The sequence below is a fragment of the Aptenodytes forsteri genome, unplaced genomic scaffold (assembly GCF_000699145.1).
Source record: "Aptenodytes forsteri isolate BGI_AS27 unplaced genomic scaffold, ASM69914v1 Scaffold54, whole genome shotgun sequence".
In the NCBI taxonomy this organism is placed as follows: Eukaryota; Metazoa; Chordata; class Aves; order Sphenisciformes; family Spheniscidae; genus Aptenodytes; species Aptenodytes forsteri.
The window spans coordinates 17,969,297-17,987,949 of record NW_008796044.1 but is presented as its reverse complement, the minus strand read 5'-3'; the positions used below and the strand labels follow the sequence as shown (position 1 = coordinate 17,987,949).

General features: G+C 36.2%; 1 protein-coding gene across 1 annotated transcript in view; it reads right to left on the bottom strand.

Moving 5' to 3' along the window:
- Positions 1–17,993, bottom strand: part of RAD50 (RAD50 double strand break repair protein) — a 23,558-nt gene extending 5,565 nt beyond the window's left edge. The window contains exons 1-21 of the mRNA XM_009285940.2: positions 17,812–17,993; positions 17,332–17,415; positions 16,939–17,090; positions 16,141–16,326; positions 15,792–15,996; positions 15,167–15,295; positions 14,235–14,400; positions 13,170–13,363; positions 12,379–12,585; positions 11,281–11,463; positions 10,918–11,075; positions 9,842–10,017; positions 8,901–9,138; positions 7,291–7,480; positions 6,262–6,388; positions 5,634–5,827; positions 5,212–5,322; positions 4,574–4,666; positions 4,380–4,493; positions 3,453–3,580; positions 2,407–2,631 (exon numbers count right to left, since the gene is read on the bottom strand). Of these exons, the coding sequence (XP_009284215.1) occupies positions 2,407–2,631; positions 3,453–3,580; positions 4,380–4,493; positions 4,574–4,666; positions 5,212–5,322; positions 5,634–5,827; positions 6,262–6,388; positions 7,291–7,480; positions 8,901–9,138; positions 9,842–10,017; positions 10,918–11,075; positions 11,281–11,463; positions 12,379–12,585; positions 13,170–13,363; positions 14,235–14,400; positions 15,167–15,295; positions 15,792–15,996; positions 16,141–16,326; positions 16,939–17,090; positions 17,332–17,415; positions 17,812–17,940 (3,389 nt within the window). The 5' untranslated portion in view covers positions 17,941–17,993. The remainder of the gene's footprint in view (positions 1–2,406; positions 2,632–3,452; positions 3,581–4,379; positions 4,494–4,573; positions 4,667–5,211; positions 5,323–5,633; positions 5,828–6,261; positions 6,389–7,290; positions 7,481–8,900; positions 9,139–9,841; positions 10,018–10,917; positions 11,076–11,280; positions 11,464–12,378; positions 12,586–13,169; positions 13,364–14,234; positions 14,401–15,166; positions 15,296–15,791; positions 15,997–16,140; positions 16,327–16,938; positions 17,091–17,331; positions 17,416–17,811) is intronic.
- Between the last annotated feature and the right edge of the window lie 660 nt (positions 17,994–18,653).

Here is an 18,653-nt window from a genome sequence, read left to right as displayed (position 1 = left end):
CACCCCCAGGTCCTTTTCCGACAGGCAGCTTTCCAGCCACTCTTCCCCCAGCCTGCAGTGTTGCATGGGGTTGTTGTGACCCAAGTGCAGGACTCAGCACTCGTGAACCTCATACAATTGGCCTCAGCCCGTCGATCCAGCCTGTCCAGGTCCCTCTGCAGAGCCTTTCTACCCTCGAGCAGATCAACGCTCCCGCCCAACTTGTTGTCGTCTGCAAACTGACTGAGGGTGCACTCGATCCCCTCGTCCAGACCACTGATAAAGATATTGAACAGAACATCATAAATCTCTAAATATTGTCAATAAAAATCAACTGATAGCACAGAACACCCAAAATGCTGGTTTTCCTGGCTACAGATACAGCTTTCAATCTCTGGCCATTAGAGTTAACATTTCGTCTCACCGATTTTTCAGACGATTACCAATAAGTGATGCTTATCTATTTTTCTTGAAATTACAAGACTGATTTCCTGTTTTGCCTTAAATAGAAACAATAGATCATTTGATAACATACAAAAAGATTCTGAATTCTAAAAGGGAAATTCTTGGAGTGCATTTCCATTTTAGCTGAAAGAGAAGAATCATACATGCTCTGAACAATTTAAATCTTCCCAAAATAAATTTTGGATTAGCTTACATTCTAATATTAAACACACTTATTTTATCATTAAAACTGCTTAAAACAGGGTTCCTCTAGACTATTGTGTTTAATAACCATTGAGACCGGTCTTCTCAACTTGGAAAGTTCTCATCTATTTAGTTTCTCTTCTTGACCATTATGCTGTACCCTCAACCACATTACTGCTCTTCTGCGCTCCTTTTTTCAGCACTACTAGACCCCTTTTAATGCAGGGGACTACAATTCCATACTATATTCAAGACATGGGTGTATTGTGAATTTATACAGTGGCTAAAATGTTCCTCTTTCTTTCTCCTTTTTGTTCCTAATATTCAATTTATCTTTCTGTCACTGAGCACCAGTTTCATATTTCCTGAAACATGTCCACTGATTCCAAGATCCTTCCCCACTGTCCATCAAGTTGCAATAGCTCACTGCAATTCCATCATTATAATTGAACATACAGGGTTTTTTAGGGAATCATATGTTTTACTTTGTGTTTGTTTACAAATTTTGAGATACTATTTTTCATCAGTCAGTCCAAGACTAGAAAACAAGCTTCCAAGGAAGCAGAAAAAAACACAAAGTTTACTACACTTTCCATCAAACGCAAGACATGCTTCTTTTGATCTTGCCTTCTCTAATCTAAGCCCAAAACCACCCACACTGGAAAAGGGGAAAAAACACCTCTATATTGTAATACTCTTTAATGAAAACGCAATTGTTTACCTGAGAAGATGATCATGGGGAACAAGAAATCTACCTGGCATATCTTATTCATGTTAAGATACCACCAGAAGATGCTAAAACATACTGCTATAGAAATGAAAGTAGTATGAGAAACTCTGCAAGAAAGATCCAGGTTAATAATGAAGGATTTAAACACAGATTTCACCTTTCCCAAACTCGTACTGTGGAGTTTATGTATTTTGAGAGAACATGTGACAGACTTTTAAGAAACATTCTCCCACTGTGTATCCTGTAATACTTTTCCTCTACTTCCCTCAAAAAAAACCAAAAAAAAAAAACCAAATAAACCAGAACCAAAATTACAGGAAGAAAGGAAAACCCTCAGCAATTTTGGGAGACACACTTACAAAAGCTTCCTAAAAGTGCTTTCAAGTGGGGAAAAAAGCTACAGAGGAATAGGGTCAGAGGAACAGCCTGCAGCTCCACTGGCTCTTCCACATATTTCCATATGAAAACCGAAGGTGAATGTGTTTATTGTCTGGACATTCTCTAACCACTGCAGGCAACACAGCAAAAGATTATGTCACACCAAGAATTCAGCACAGAAGGCACAGGTGGGTGATGTGTTGGGTTCATTCACTATTATCTCTCAACTTGAATTGTTGCATTACAAATATGAGTCCTAACACGTACAACCGTACCTCAAAAAGGGTCCTACAGAGAATTGGGAATAAAATTAGAATGATCACTGGACTTATCTATGACTATATTAAACTCCAATTATTACCATCAGTGCATTAACTGTATGTATATTACATACATTAACTTACAAATTTCCTATATGCTTCCAATCCTGTGCTGTTTGTAGTATATTTTAATTAATTTACTTAAAAAGTTGTATCTTGTTATCTTAATATTTAAATGCCTGATTTTATACAGAGAAATAATTATATATCTCGAAGAATTATATCAATTTACTATCTCTAAGTTACCCCAGGAAGTCCGAAATCGAAAGCTGCTTTTGCATCAAGGTTATCAATAGTAATAAAGCCTAAAACATTTACCCTAAAGAATTACCCTCATATGACAATACTTACTTATCAAGAGCCTTATAATAAAGGTCCAGATCTTTGTTCACCAGCTCTGTTGTTCTCATAACAATCATCATCTCCCTGTATTTTTCCTCTGCATCTTTGAATTGTGACTCTCGAAGTTCCTTTTTAAACCGAACAATCTCTTCCTCAAATCCACGTTGTCGGCCAAGTGCAACATGATGGTTTCTTTTCAGAGATTCTATTTTCTCCTCTAAATGTTTTTGTTCACTGTGAAACCATAATTGATATACAAGTCTTTTGTATTTAGTGTTTCACAAGTTTAAAACTCAGAATTAGAACCCTGATTAATGTTAGACTAGCTCATTATATTGTATTTATGAAGTCTGTAACAGTTAAAATTACAGTACTAATGTCACTGAAATTAAGACATTATTGAAATAAAAATATGTTTAAGTTTGTTACGAACATATTCAAATCACTATTCTGAGTGGGAGAAGCAAGTTATCAAGTTCGAATGCCAAAGTGCTATATGTAGAAACATAGAAAATAATCGATTTCATAGGTGGAATTAAATTAGGATACTGAGCAAAATAAGGTTAATTGGGTAACCTTTAGAAAGCTAAATAAATGGTTCACACCTAAGAACCAGCATAGGGCTAATTCCTTTTTCAAAAGTGTTTATTATCTAAGCAATTAATATTAAACTACTGAAATAAATATAAAATTTGCTGCTGAGACCTAAGTGAACAGACTTAAAATGAACACTAAATATTCTTATCCAGAGACCTGAATTATTTTTTAAATGTGGATTTAACAGTGGAAGTCATTAAAAAAATGGATTAGATTGGAACAGGTATATGCACATGTACACATATATGTACTGCTAGCTACAAGCACTATATAATTTCACTGAGTTATTTATGTTGTCATCATGGGGATATTATGCAAACATGAGTTTGAAGGAGGAAGTGGTCTACGTGAATGGGGAGAAAGGTGGACCAGGAAACACACTAAAACAGAGAATATTACATTCAGATATTCAGTGAATTCTTGTGCAAAACATGTCATTATGTTTTGAAGATGCTTACTTTTTCATTTGCGGGACTTTCATTTCTCCCATCTCCTTCACAAGGCTTTTTATATTGTTTTCAACTTCTTTTAGCTCTTCATTCCGTTTCCTCAAAGTAAGATTATCCTCTAGCCACCTTTCCTGTACCTATCTCCACAAAAAGCAAGAAGTTGTATGATGTTTCAGTATATTGATTCTCAATTACAAAATATGAGTTCTGCACAACTCTAAAACATGCTGCAAGCATAAAATAATTGACAACAATGAAAATTATCACAGTGAGAACTTATCTTGTGCTAGAAATAGGGTATAATGGAAATCAGCAGTATTATTTCATGTTTCAATCTGAAATAATACTTACAAGTATTTATTGTCACAGGCAAACACAAGAGCAAACATTAATCAGTGTTTCAAACGGGGCAAGTAATTTAGGATGAGATTTAACAAAGTCCCCCATCTCAGTTCTACAAGTTAGACAGTAAGTTGTGGGGTCGAATGGGGAAAGACATCTTTCCTATAAAGAATGTAAATCGTATTTGAAATAGATACACAAGAATTTAAAGTACATGCCAAAATCTGGAGTAACTAGCAACTTTTAGTACCTCCAATCAGAAACACCTTACAGCAGTCTTACTTCAGAAGGCAGGTATTCTCCACACAAAGACACTTTTGAAAATGCTATTATCTCAGACTTACCCCTTTTGGAAATACCACAAAATGATAGCTAGAGATAGAAGTTTTCCAAAATGCATCTACTTTTGCATATACAAATCTCACGACTTTTTTCAGCCTAATGCATGTATAGCAGCTATTCTGACTAACAACTGATTAAGTAAATCAGGAGGAGACAAACTTTGCACTACTACAGACCTAGACAGACTTAAACCAAAACCAGAAATTAATTCAACTGTGCAAAATACACTTTACTCTAAAACAATGCATCTACCTTTTGAGTGTCAATATCTTGTCGAATCATTTCCATCTCTTTACTTATCATTTCCTTCTGTTTCTCACAGGCAGCTAAGTGAGAATTTACGTCTTCAAGTTCAGACTCCTTTTGCTAAAGAAATAAAATGGTATATGATTTAAACACAAAAGTGCTTTTAATGTCAACTTTCTATTGACTATTTTTTAGGTTACCTTTTTATAGTCTTCTCTTCCTTCTTGTATATAGTTTTCAATTTCTTTCACATACTTGCTTATATCTTTAACTTTCTCTTTTATGCCATTGATCTGCAGGGGAAAGATTTCAAATGAAATGCAGTCTTATGTCCAGGAACTGGTACGCTCTGTATCAAAGATTAGATACTGGGTAACACTATTGTCCAAGTACAATTCCTTATCATATCTCCCTTTAATTTACTAATAAAGCCTCCAGCTTTTGAAACCTAGATGCTCCTTATTACCATGAAAATGTTTTCCAAAGCAAATGGGCCACTTCACCTGCGTAAAACAGGTTTGTCTCTTGGCAAGGACAGGTTACAGTCATCCTTGCTATTTCTCTTAGATCTATTAGGAAGGGCTTTTAAAACCATTGGTCACTAAATATTGCCAAATGTCCCTGGAAGCCTTTTGACAAGACTGCCAAAGGTTAATTACAATTGAGTTCATCCCCTGACTTGGTTATGTTCCTTTTCTTCCCTAAAAGCTCCACCAATCTAAAGCATTCGCTAAAGTCACTGCTGTTTCCTAAAATCGAACTCATTACCATAGCTTCCATCCATGCCTGAAAACCAATATATAATTCCATCTCCCAGCTATGTCAAAAGCAAACAAACCTTCTCTTGTGTTTCTTTATTACTTGCAGTTCTTTTATTCACTAGATCCTCCTTCTCCTGCTGCAGTTTTTCTAAAGTTGCATCCAAAGGAAATACCTGTTCTTTTGCTTCCTGAAAAGTAGTTGGAGAAAGTCCTTTTTATTTTCTCATTCTGTTAAAGATCAACGATTTTTCAAGTGGTAAAAAAAAAGTCACGTGGTTACTTCTTTTTTTTTTTTTAAATGTGTATTGAAAAATAGATGTGAAAACCTGTATTAATAAAGTCCTGGAAATTCCCAAAGATATGCAATAGCAGCACAGGACAAACATTTAAAAATACATCTTATTTGCTAGGGTTACAGACCATGTTAAATATAACAAGATTATTATTTTTTTCCCAGGACAACAAAGCTAAGGGTTAAATAATTAAGAGTATTTCCTACCTTGATCTCTCTGCATAAGGACTGAACCTCAGTGGTTAATTCCACTGTTTGTTCCTCCAGTTGCCGACGACGCTGCATGCTGCTGGAAATCTGAAGTTTCTCTGCTTTAAGCTCATTAACTGCACTCTTTAGCTGCTGAATCTGATTTTGCTGGTCTTGCTTGAGTTTTTGATTTAACTCAATTTTACCAGTAACTGCAGATGAAAACAAACACAGAGGCCATCTGTTATTAAAAACATTTATTGTCTTCCTTAGGAAAATTTAACTCTAAATTAAGCTCGTATGACCCCAAAAAACAAAACAACAAGAAGCTCATTAACTGCACTCTTTAGCTGCTGAATCTGATTTTGCTGGTCTTGCTTGAGTTTTTGATTTAACTCAATTTTACCAGTAACTGCAGATGAAAACAAACACAGAGGCCATCTGTTATTAAAAACATTTATTGTCTTCCTTAGGAAAATTTAACTCTAAATTAAGCTCGTATGACCCCCAAAAACAAAACAACAAACTATTAGAATAGTTATTTCAGAATGTAAAATAAGTAAACTAAAGTTTAATTTTTTAATGGCAGCAAGTTTAGAACATTATTTTCAATATAAAAGTGAAATACCAGTTTTGTATGACCTACCTGTGTCCCACAAGTGTTTTTTCTCTTGTTTTTCTTGGCTTACTTGTAGAACAGTTCTACTTAAATCGACCCCTAGCAGCTTAGCCTCCTGCTGAGCAATTTTTCGTTCACCATCCCTAATATCAGTCTAAAAGTATGAGGAAAAGTACTATTATTATTGTATTAGTGTTTAACAATGTATTTTTTTATCTTTGGCACACAAGAACAAGCTTGGGGCTTGAGGCACACATGACTCGAGACCTTCAAATTTATCTCCTCTGCTGGAGCAATGTCACATCATTAGCAGTAAGGTTACGTCAGCCCACAGGCTGCTAGAAACTGGAATTCCTAATTGTGAAAGGAAATCAGTCAATACGGATGGATGGGTTTTTGACATCCCCAGGCGACCTCAGAAGTGTTACATGTGCTACCCGTCTCTGCGACAACAGAATTGTTTGAGCCTCAGGAGCTGCTGCCACCTCCCACCCGTGAAATGCTCTCAGTCCTCTGCCTGGCCCCAGGTTCTCTATACAATTGTCCCTCTTGTTCTCAGTCGAGCAAAGACTTTGTGTTGGTAATAAAGGCATGAAGACTGTTCAAAACAGTCTCCTACATCAGAATAATAAAAAGTGTAGGATATCAATTCCCCTTTCCCGTATATTCAGATGGCCCAGAACAAGGATGCATACGTGACAAGATTTCAGAAAGTACACAGAGAAGATGCTGAGAACATGCTGAACAATGACAGAAGCCTGACTATGAGGACTGAAAAACACTTTGGTGTACTTGCGTTTGTGCTCAAGTTCTGGATTACACCTCTTTTCCCCGTTACTATAGCACAGAATTGAACCAGCACTCAAGGGACTCTGTGGTCCTCAAAAGCAAAAATCATTACATAAAACTTTTAAGTTTTGTTAGTACCCAGATCACCTATGTTATGCTGTCTTTTGAACTATTTTTACTTTGCTTGAAGTCTTAAGAAAAGGTTTGTCGTACTATTGAATATTTAGATGCTAGCAAGTGAGTATCATTTTACATATGTTAGCATACCTGGTACCTTTCCATTAGTGTTATATCCTGTAAACGCGCCTTGGCACTTTCCTCCTTAGACAAAGCTGACCGCAAGACTGATTCCTGTTCTTCTATCTCACTCTTCAGGCCTGTTAAATCCCTGTTTGCATTCTGTATCTTGCTCCTCAAGTCTGGTATGTCTTTATCTTGGAGTTCAACTACAGTTCGCCTTAAATAAAATACAAATCCATAAAATCTCCTTTGTCAAAAACCAGCAGCATAAGTTCAAGACATTCAAGATCACAAAATCTGTGATATGATTTAATAGTGGAAGACTAAATTTAGCCAAAATAGTATTCCTTTAACCTTGCCCACGTCCGACTGAGCTTATGTTATATACCCAGCTAAGGTAACACATCCCTCATTTTAGACAGGTGAGATGAAACAAACAAGCAAATAAAATCTCTTTTGGTTTTTAATTTAATTACAGCAAGTGCTCATGAAAGGGTCTAAATCCACTGTACAAGAGTGCCCTCTTGTGAAGGAAAGGTCTACCCTCTAACATATATTCTCCAGATTCTCTCAGAAAAGTTATCTGCAAATTTCTTGAGACTAGAGCCTCTTCACCCACTGGCAGGAAACCTACATACTCTTACTTCAAATGCCGTTCATATGCTAAGAGAAAAAAAAAAAAAGACTGACAAAACCTCTTTAGGGCTAGTGTTATTTGTTTATCTTTTGGAAGGAGGCAACAGGAAGAGAAAAGGGAAGCAGCAACAAAACAGCCTGTCTAGTATTTTCACAGCTTTAAAAATACAGACAAATTCAGCCTGGAAATTGGAAAATACTGTAGGCACCTTTTCTGAATTTGTTAATATTACCTACACTTTGTATTGCCTTGCAAGTTCAAAGAAAAGAACAACATAAAAAGGTTTTTTAAATAACTAAAATAAAGGAATAAATTCAGGCCAATCTAATACGGGTTATCAGTATCAGAGTCAGAGAGGCATTCCCAAATGATGGAATTGCACATAACTGAACCTCAAGGAAACATAAATGGCATTGGGAATCCACTATAAAATCCAGAGATGCCTTTCTGGAACATGATAATTCATAACATCATAATTCATACAAAACTGCCAGCAACAAAAAGTATTGTTAAAGGAGATATAAGTCAAGATATTATTAAAGGGTGTTTAATACAGGTTTACTTCCCATTCTGTCTAGACAAACTTCCACTTCAGCATTTTTAAGAAACATATTTAAGGTGACGTAGTATGAAAACATTTCATTAACAACAAAAAGAGCCTGTCCATTTTAAGTTACAATGATAAATAACACGGAGGGGAACTGTGCCTGTATAGTGTAAATAATCGGTAGAAAAGTAAGTATATAACCACATTTTCTGCCTCATTCTCACGAGAGGCCCCAAAGGACCAGAAATACCAAAAATATAAAATAGTTTAATATTGAAGTCCAAATGAGCAGAGAACAAATGCTAGCAAAATATTTATCTCACCAATGAGATTTTTTTAATGAATTAACAAGCTCTAAAATAAAGCTTCCTTGATGTATACATAATTTTTAATAATCAAAAAACAAGCATTTGAAAGGAAACAGCCTGCAACAATATGGTTTAAATACTTTACCGAAGTGGTTTAAGACTCATCATTTCATCCCGTTTTTTCTCTTTTCTTTTAAGCTCAGACTCTGTTGACTTCAGTTTGTCTGGAGCAAGACGCAGCTTAGACTGCAGATCGCTAATTACATCTTGCAGTTCGGCCTCTGTTTGAAAAACTCTTTGACAAACTGGACAACATGACTGGTTCTCCTCTGTCAGTTGTGTAATGAACTGTGAATAAACTGCAGTGGCTCCAGCAAGCACAGCTGGTTTAAAAAGAAACAAAAGACTTCATGTAAAAACATAAACAGTGCATAATCAGATCTAAGCTAGATGTGTATTTACCATAAACGAGACAAAATTATAACCCACAAAATCACAAAGACAGGAAACTGAAATGGCCCTACGCGACCTGGTCTGAATTCAATGCTGCCCCTGCTTTCAGCAGGTCGCCCTAGATCACCTCCTGAAGTCCTCGTCAACCTGAATTATTCTATGAGTCTCTTATTAAACCACACTCATCCCTCTGTAATTAACAGTGGAAGCGAGTACTTCCTTCACAAATTCCTTTCTTTCAGTTAGTAGTAGGCCCTATGGGCCAAACCCACACCAAACGGCTGGTCCTGTACTTGTCTTCACACCTAGCAGATCCACGCACTCAAACGTTTCCTTAGCTTTGAGAAGGTCATAATCTACATACGCAGCAAGCCAAAGCAGATACTTCATTTACACATGAGAAGAGAATTAACTGAAAGAATTAAAACAACTGATCCTGCTTAAGTGTAAAACAGAAATAGTAGTAAAGATAAGGAAAATCTGTTAAAAAATAGTAAGATTCAGTAATAATCTCCCTTAAGTCAGTTTCTGTGCTGGTTGTTTGTCCTGCACAAGCAACAGACTGCCTCAATATCTGTGGCTTACATTTAAAACAAGCTTTAGGGAAAAAGGTAGAGCTATAGATAAATTTACCTCGCTGTTTTGAACTTTTTTCAATTTCATCTTGAAGTTTGCTCAGATCACTGTCAAAATCTTGGCTTCCACAAACATCAAAAAGTTTTGCTTCGAAGGGACAAAACTGCGCTTCTTTTCTTCTTAGCTCATTACTGACATAAGTTTTATGATATTCTACTGATGCCAGTCGTTTGCTGAAACATCAATGCATAAACTCTTATTACAAAAAAAAAAAGATTTCAAACTGCTTAAGCAAAGCCAGAAACATGGGAAGTTAATCTGAAATTGGTATTATGGAGCTGTTCACCAGTTCTTCTTTAATGATTTTTCAGGAAATCTATAGTGTCAACTTTTAATTAATCTACGTACAGCATAAAGTGTTTCATTTCAATTGTTTACTGATGAGAAACTCATTTCTAACGACAAAGCCATACAAAACTTTATAGAAAAATACAGTATCAACTTTTTTCCCCTACAGCAATATTGTTTATGAGATATTATTGAACCCTCTTATGCAAAGAGTATTAGCATTTATCATCCTTCTACCTTCTACTTGTCTTCCATACTTTTTAATTATGCAACATTCTTATACTTAAAATCTTGGGGTTTTTGTTTTGTGGAAATTTAACGTGTATCACTGCATAGTGTGCTGACGTTACCTACTCTTTCTAACAAATTGTTTTATATAATCAAAAGAAGTGAGGAACAGGTAATCACACATGAACTCGTGATATAAGTCACAGAATGGCTAGTGAGTGTAAGAAAAATCAGAAGACCAGCAATTTCCACCCCCCAAGCACATTCATTCAGCTAGGATTAGTATAAACAATTAAGGATGTTACAGAACAATATTGTGCCATCTGCTTTCAGTGCTGCCTTTGACACACTACAAATGTTGTGGTTTTATTAACTAGCTCAAACTATATCAGCTGTATGTTACAAAAATTCTGCAGGATGCTTTCTTTGATTTTGCAGATACCTAAATAAACAATAATTAAAGTAACAAGTATGTTAAGCATATTAAACTTTCCTACATTTAAATTCATAATTACATAAATAATTATGGAGACATAATCAATTAAATTAATACCTACTTAAGGTCAGCAAGATTATCCCTTGTCTGATTAATCTTTCTATTTTTAACATGAAGCCAGTCTTCAAGTTGGTTTTTATTCGGAAAGTATCCCAACAGTGATGTCAGTTCATCAGAATGTCTTGATTTTACTTTTCTAATCTGCTCTTCTTTGTCTGCCTGGGGAAATGAAGCATTTTAAATTAATTTTTTCATACCTTCAAGTTTATGCCACTCAATGCATTCATGAAGTTAATGGCTTCTATGAAGTCAGACAGAAGCTTTACATATAATTGTTGATAAACACCTGGAAAAATACACAAATCTTGAAGGGACTGTATTAATTTCATGTCCCTCTCTTATGAGATGATGACAGAAAAATTACTTTGTCTTTCTTCAGCATCTCCATCTGGGTAATTGTCATGGTATGTAGATTCAACTGCTCCATCTCTTGATCCAACTTCCTAAGAGCTGTGTCCAGGTTTATCTTCTCCTTTTGCAGAGTTTGTACTTCCAGTTCAAGTGTTTCTACATTGCTGTTCTTCTCAGCCTTCTCCAGCTCATGCTCCTAAACAAAAAATAAAAGCCCAGAAGACTTAAATAATTACACTAATCAATGAAGTTCTAACTAAAGGCAACAGAAGAAAGCTCTTAAGCTGCCCAGCAGCAGTATCATTAGCTGTTACAGGAATGACACTTACAAAATTTGTAAAGAATACATGAAAAAGGGCAAAGGCCGTGATGTTGGCATGGGGAAAGTAAAGCAGATACTGGATGTGCTGTTCTGAAATGTAGTACTGCACCAAGCTGCTCATGCTTTTACCATAAGCCATGACCACGACTTAACTTCAGGAAGCTCATTCATATTTAGTTTGATTCTCTGTATTTTAGCATCTACGGTACATTAAATTTGGAATTATGCTAGTGAGGAGGCTAGAAGAAACACCGTCAAGCACTGAATTCATACATTGTAATGAACAAACGTAAAATACCTGGCTACAAAGGCATAACCTGCTGTTGACTGGGACATAAAACGCTTGTAACTTCGTAACACTTCATCGGATAAAATGCTTAAAACCAACTAGCCCATCTCACAGACAAGTTATCTGGAAAAATGTAGGTAGTGTAGCACTTTAGGTTGTATTTTTCTGGCCCAATAATTTAAGACTGACTAATCTTATGATGTCACCAGCTGTGGCTATTACCCTATTTATAACTCACCAAGCAGAAGCAGTATATTCTACGCATGCACTGTACAAAAACAAAGTAGTGAATAGTCCCTGTCCCAAAGGGCACACCATCTAAACAGACAAAGCATAGAGAGGGTATGGGCAAAATGGGCAAAATGCAAAAAAAAAAAGGGCAAAAATGCAGCAGATGGAGTAAACATCAAGGGGGTTTTTTGTTTGGTTTTTTTTTTAAATGATAAAGCCAAAAGTTTTTACTTCAAACTTCGAAAAATTTTTCAATTACATTAACTTACTGTCTTGACAATCTCCTGATCCAGCTCCAGAATTCTGTCTGAAAACCCCTCCAACTGCTGCAATTCATATCTTACGTTCTTCAGCTCAACTTGTTTCTTATTTTGAATGTCTGATTTCAGGTCAACGGTTCTTTCTAATCCAGTTTTCTTGTCTCTTATTTCATCTATCTGTTTTTGTTTCATTGCTTCTTTTCGTGCAAATTCTCTCTGAAAGAAATCAGCAATATTATACTCATTTTTTTCATAGGAAAACCACTTTTAAAAACACTTCTTCACACTAGCTTGCAAATATTCACCACTGTAATACAAGACATTGAAATACTTAGATAACTAGAACTTGTCAAAAATTTTCTGCTGAAATGTTTTGATAGGAAAATGCAGATGCATCATACTGGTAGTGTTCTGCGAGAGCAACTCCATTTTGAAGATGACTTCAACAAAAAGTTGCTTATTTTTAAACCAGTTGCCCACTGTAATGTTTCCTCAGGCTTTTTAAGCTTGTCAGTGATCCACCTGCGTGAGAGGGCTGCTGAGAAAAACCTATCTGAAGAACTGCCTGTTCAATAGCTTTGGCAATTCGGATCACTTGACGACCACTCTTAGTTCCAAAACTAATTTCCATGGAAAGATTCAGGCAACCCATAACAAAGAATTCTAGAAGAAAAAAAATGGCTTCACTTCTCCCCCGCCAACATTCTTCCTCTTCCTCCCAGCACCACGAAGACACATATGAATCAGTAACACACTAATAACCAATACTAACTACACTACTAAAACAACAAAATTCTTACCATCAAATGATTTGCAGCTTCTGTATCTCTTTCCTGTCTCTCCTTCAACAACCTGTGAAAACTGGTGATGTGCCTTTCATTAAAAGGTGCTCGCTCAAAACCATCTAATTCCAGCTGCGCTGCCAGAGACTGAATTAATGAATCCCTCATTGTGATGTGTTCTTGGTGACGATCTGCTTGCAGTTGAAGACGACCTTCACAAAAAGAAAACGTGACATAAACGCTTAAAAACTGAGGCAGAAGATACATTTAGGATTCAAAGTAAGTTGCAACTATTTTCTTAAAGTCTTTGAAACGGAAGTATTTTTAAACAACACAAAAAGCTCCAGAGTAAAAACAAGCTTTAGAGATTGCTATTTCAGGTAGCTAAATTTTTATTAATTAAATAAAACAAGAACTTAAAAGAAAGCCTCTTAAAACACTAAAAATATTATTCTGATAAATATAAACAAAGAAAGCCCAAACATATTTTATGTAAGCATGTACTTTGTGTCTCAACTACTACAGCTTTACTGAAATTCCCATAGTCCATCTAAAAGAGAATACACGATATATGAAAGAATATTATCCTAAAGCCCTCTGACTAGTCCCCAGCCCCCACCTGAGACACTAAGAATGCCAAGCATTCAGCTTTCACGTTTTTCTCGGTTAAAACACACTTACACCATCACATCTGGTTAGCAGGCATTTTCATCACCTAAAGAAAGCACAAGCTCAGCCAGTGAAAACAACTGTGTTGTAAACGGCTAGGCTGCCATTGATCTATGCCACCATAAATTATCTATTTGGAATATTTTTATAAAGAATGGTCCATTTAAGAACAAAGGTACTACACGTTGTAATTATAGCCCAAAACAACAACTGCACATTAGAAACTCCAGAAGAACGCTAAGACCTGTCCACCTGTGAGAGTCTCATACCATACTGTGCAGCTTACCCCAAACTCATACACATTTTAGGGGTTTTGTCCAGTTCAAATTCCTTCAATTCTTACCAGTAGTTCCATTTCAGATCTTGATGACATTAAAAAAATAAATACAAGGTTATAGATTAAGTCTAAAATACCTCGTTCGACAAGTAGTTCTGATTTCTCACTGGTAAATCTCTGGCACTCTTTAGCGGCTCTATCTAATTCACGCTTACAGTCTGATAATCTCTTCTCCTTCTCCTTCACTGTTCTCTGGTGGTTCTGATATATATCCTTTAGTTGTTCATCTGTTCCTTGAAAAACCTGTACACCAAATACAATACAGAATAAAGCTAGCTTTTTAACTAAATTTTTAAGCCAATTAATGATGTTTTAAAAAAGTATAGTTTTTACCATAACAGAATTCAAGAAATAAGACGTAAACACCTCCCACACAGAATTTCTATATTAAGACATATATTAAGAAAAATTAAATATGCTACAAACAAGACTGGAAAATCTATTTTTCTTAGGCTGATAAAACAAGTGAATCTAAATCTTTACCACCAAGGAATTTCTTGCAATTTTTCAAAATAGTCTTAAATGCCTTGTCACAATCACAACAGAAGACTGACAATTATTTCTTATTTTAAGAGAAAGAAACAAAAAGTCTCCAGGGAGATGAATAATATTAACGTCAGGAGCCATCCCATACTGGTCAAAACAAGTGCTGGCTATCATCAACATACAGTGAGAGGCAGGTATTTCCAAGTTACACACCGCAGGGCATTGTTCCCAGTAATTTTCACTTTAATGAAAACTTTTGTCAGCATTTGCCTCCCTGGCAAGCCAGTCTATGGTGAAGGGAAAAGTTACAAAAAGCAATTTAACCCAAATTACACAGAAACTAATACAGCTTTATTGAGCCGTATTTGCAGTATCTGATAATATCAAGTGAGCTACGTGGGCTATGAAAATGTTTTTCACCAACATCTGATGCATAATAAAATATATACTTAGTTCACTGGGTAGCAAAAGACAGACTGATTCTTCAGCAGAAAGGATGGCAGCATGGAATTTAAAAGGCAACCTTTTCCATCTTCTGTTGCAAATCTTGATTATCTTTCTCCATCTGCCTCGTCCTGCTCTCCAGGGCTTTTACATCGTTGTCTAGCCTCATTACTTTTATGAGATTCTGTTCAACTGCTGCCAGAGAACTCTGCGAAGGAAAGAATGCTGTAAGTAAAATATCTCACCAGGTTATGAATCCCATAATCAACTGTTCTAAATGATATAGTTAATCTAAGTGTAAAACCTTCAGCTTTATAAAGTATTTTTTAAAAATATGTGGGTTTAAGTTTTAGTTTAGTTTTTGTTTCAGTTACAGTTTATGATAGTTTTAGTTACCAGCTAAATTTGAGAAAGAGCGATTTTTAAATTAAGCTACAAAAAAACAATGCCGCTACAGGAATTTCACAAACTACGTCCTTAAACCTCCAATGACTGTTTACAGATTAGACCAGCATCTGCCAGGTTTGCTGAGGTATGCTTGATGCTGCTTCAGAGCAAAGTATTAGATAACACAAAATAAAAGTGTAAGATTTTAATCAAGAAATTTGTCCAGCTTTCACATTTCTCTGTGTTCTTTAGTACTTATGTATTGCTTTGTATTAAAGTCTATATTAAAGTCTTAATGTAATTGTCACACAAATTACCTTTAGAGGATCAAGTTGACTCTCAATAGATTTTACATTCTCCTTAGAAGCCGCCAGTTGAGCCTCTCTCTTGGTAAGATGATCCTGGATTTCCTGTGCTTTTTCTTTGTTCTGTTTTAGGTATTTCAGTTCCGTCTGACAGTCTTTTACTTTCATACTTTGTTTCAGTCGTACCTGACGGAGAGTTTCGAGTGCTTTAATATACCTTTAAAAAGAACAAAATTTCAGATCCTATTGGCAATACAGCAGTACTGATGTATGAAACAATGCCTCAGACATTTTCATCAACACCTACGTTATTAGAGAAGACATGTCTTAGTTTTTATTTAATTACAGTAAAGAGAAAAACCTTGTTGCTGAAAAGATCTCATCAAATTTTTGTTTCAGGGCCTTCCCTTCACTTAATGGCCAGTTAGATTCTTCTTGGTGGCAGAAAATGACATTGTTGATCACCGATTTGGAAACACCAAGGGCGCTGATCATCTCTCGATCAATTTCTGCACACTTGGAACTCAGACTGACCTTCTCGCCATGCCTATGTAGCACAGATAAAGAAAATCCCCAAAGAAGTTACTAGCAAATTCTTTTAAGAGTAAACTGCATTTTAAACAGTACAATCTCATTGTAAAGTACCAATTCAAAAACTTAACAAGTAACAATTTTTAAGCATATAATTACCATGTTCAACATACGCATTTAACACTGTCAATATTTGTGGTCAAGACTATTACGCATTTCAAAACCATGCAGAACCACCAGAGGGAGCAAAAACGATCTTGAATGAAGTGACGTGAATACACTTCTTAAATAGCTAAACACCGGCCAACAAGGATCTGAAACTGAAAATGGTGCTAAAGGAAGTAAAGCCTACATACTCCACACAATGCTACTTTCAAACCATATCATTATTAATAAAATTTTCAAATAAATGCAAGTTAATAGATATAAGTAGTTCTTAAAGTAGCAGCTATCGATTGTAGGATTTCTGAATCAACTAATAGATAAAAGTGATGAAACTACATTGCTTTAATCTAAGAGCACTAGTAACTACTTCAAGGAATACATTATCAAGTTTTCTCTTGTCTTATACATAAAAATATACAAAACCCAAACCGATCTTCATGCTAAAGTAAGAAAAAAAACTTACTTTGTTCTAGTAATGACACCTTCAAGTGTTTTAAATTCCATTTTCTTGCCTTTCTGGGTACAGACCATGGATCGCTGGACAGCTACGAGCTCTCCATTTACATCTCGAAACTGTAATCGAATCTGAGCTCTAACATCTGTTTCATTGGCAACCTTTAGTAGAAACAAAAAAACTGAGTAAGGGAAATTCTTCTCAACATCCAAATGAATACGTGCCTTCCCACCTGCGGGTAATGTTCTGATCTCCCCCAGCTCTTTGTTTTTCCTGAAACAATACAGTCAGCTCATGTCTGCCTAGAACTTGAGCATCTCTGTTTTCATCACAACACTGAGCGCAGTTAAGTATTTCACTTAGGAGTAAACACACATTAAATCTAGTCACTATGATTTTTACCTTGGGATCGTGAACAAATGAGTTTCCTTTGGTGCCAGGAGGAAAATCTCCAGTGGAGATATATTTAAGACATTCGATGATAGTCTAAGAAAACAGAAGTAGGTATATAGTTATAGTGGCAATTTAGAGTAAACAAGATGGACTACAGGCAAAAACACAGTAACAGTCCAAATATTTACAAATGAGTTAAATATGCGAGGAGAGAGAAATAAGAAGTAACATTTTATTTTTTGAGTATCATGAGAATATGGTACTTTGCAAAATCGGCTTTAATCAGTTTCCTATGAAGAATATCAACCGGTGCTCTGCAAAATCCAGGCATGAAAGCAGATCTCTAATAAAGCTAAACAACACAATATTTACAGTAAACAGCAAGATTTTTGCAATATTATTAATACTTTTCTGTAGAGATCATTATTCATATTTTGAGGCCTTTCAGAGCTATTTACAGTGCAAAACCCAACATGTAGCAAGTCTTACCGTTTTTCCTGCACCATTTGGTCCCACCAAAATAGTTAACGGATTAAAGAAAGTGATAATTTGTTTGTCTTTATCCTCTACCCCAAAACTCCTCACTCCGAGGATACTCATTTTCTCAATCTTCGACATTTCTGCAGGACTACTTCTCTTCCAAAGTCAGAAGTGTAAACGTTATAAATCCTGCAAAATAAAGCTTCGTGAAAAATCTACAAGGCAAAAATTACAGCATATCACTGAAAGCTGACAACGCATCTATACAAGCACAAAACATTATGAACATGTTTAAAAACACAGCCAAGGCTCTTCAGTTATGGCTCAAGGTACAGAGCATACAAAGGCAAAACTCTCACTTATTTTAAGCTGAGAAGCTAATGAACTCCAAGTTAAGAAAACTGCCATACTACTTATCATTAAGTCAAAAACAATGGCCAAAAATAACCCTTGAAGTGTATGAGAAACGTGCTTTATTCCACATCACAAAATCCACGCGTGCGCTTTCAGAATGCCCCGAACAGGACAGAGGCACCAATATTTTTTCCCTTTAGAAATCCACTGTCGTACTGCACCACCCAACGCTGTGGGAGCTTCCCTACCGCCCGTTCCTCACAGGGCCGCATTCAAATTCGTTCGGGACTTCCAGCGCTACCTCTGTCCCGATGCGAGGGGGAAGAGGAGCAGGCGGCTTTACCGGCCAGGGCAGGCAGGGCCCGCGGGCCCGCGCACGGCTGGGAGCTGCCCCTGCCTCAGGGATGGGGTAACTGATGGAGGCAACTCCTACCCCGAGGCCCGTTACTGACCCCCGGTGAACACGTCCATTTCAAGCGTATATACGTGTGTATTTC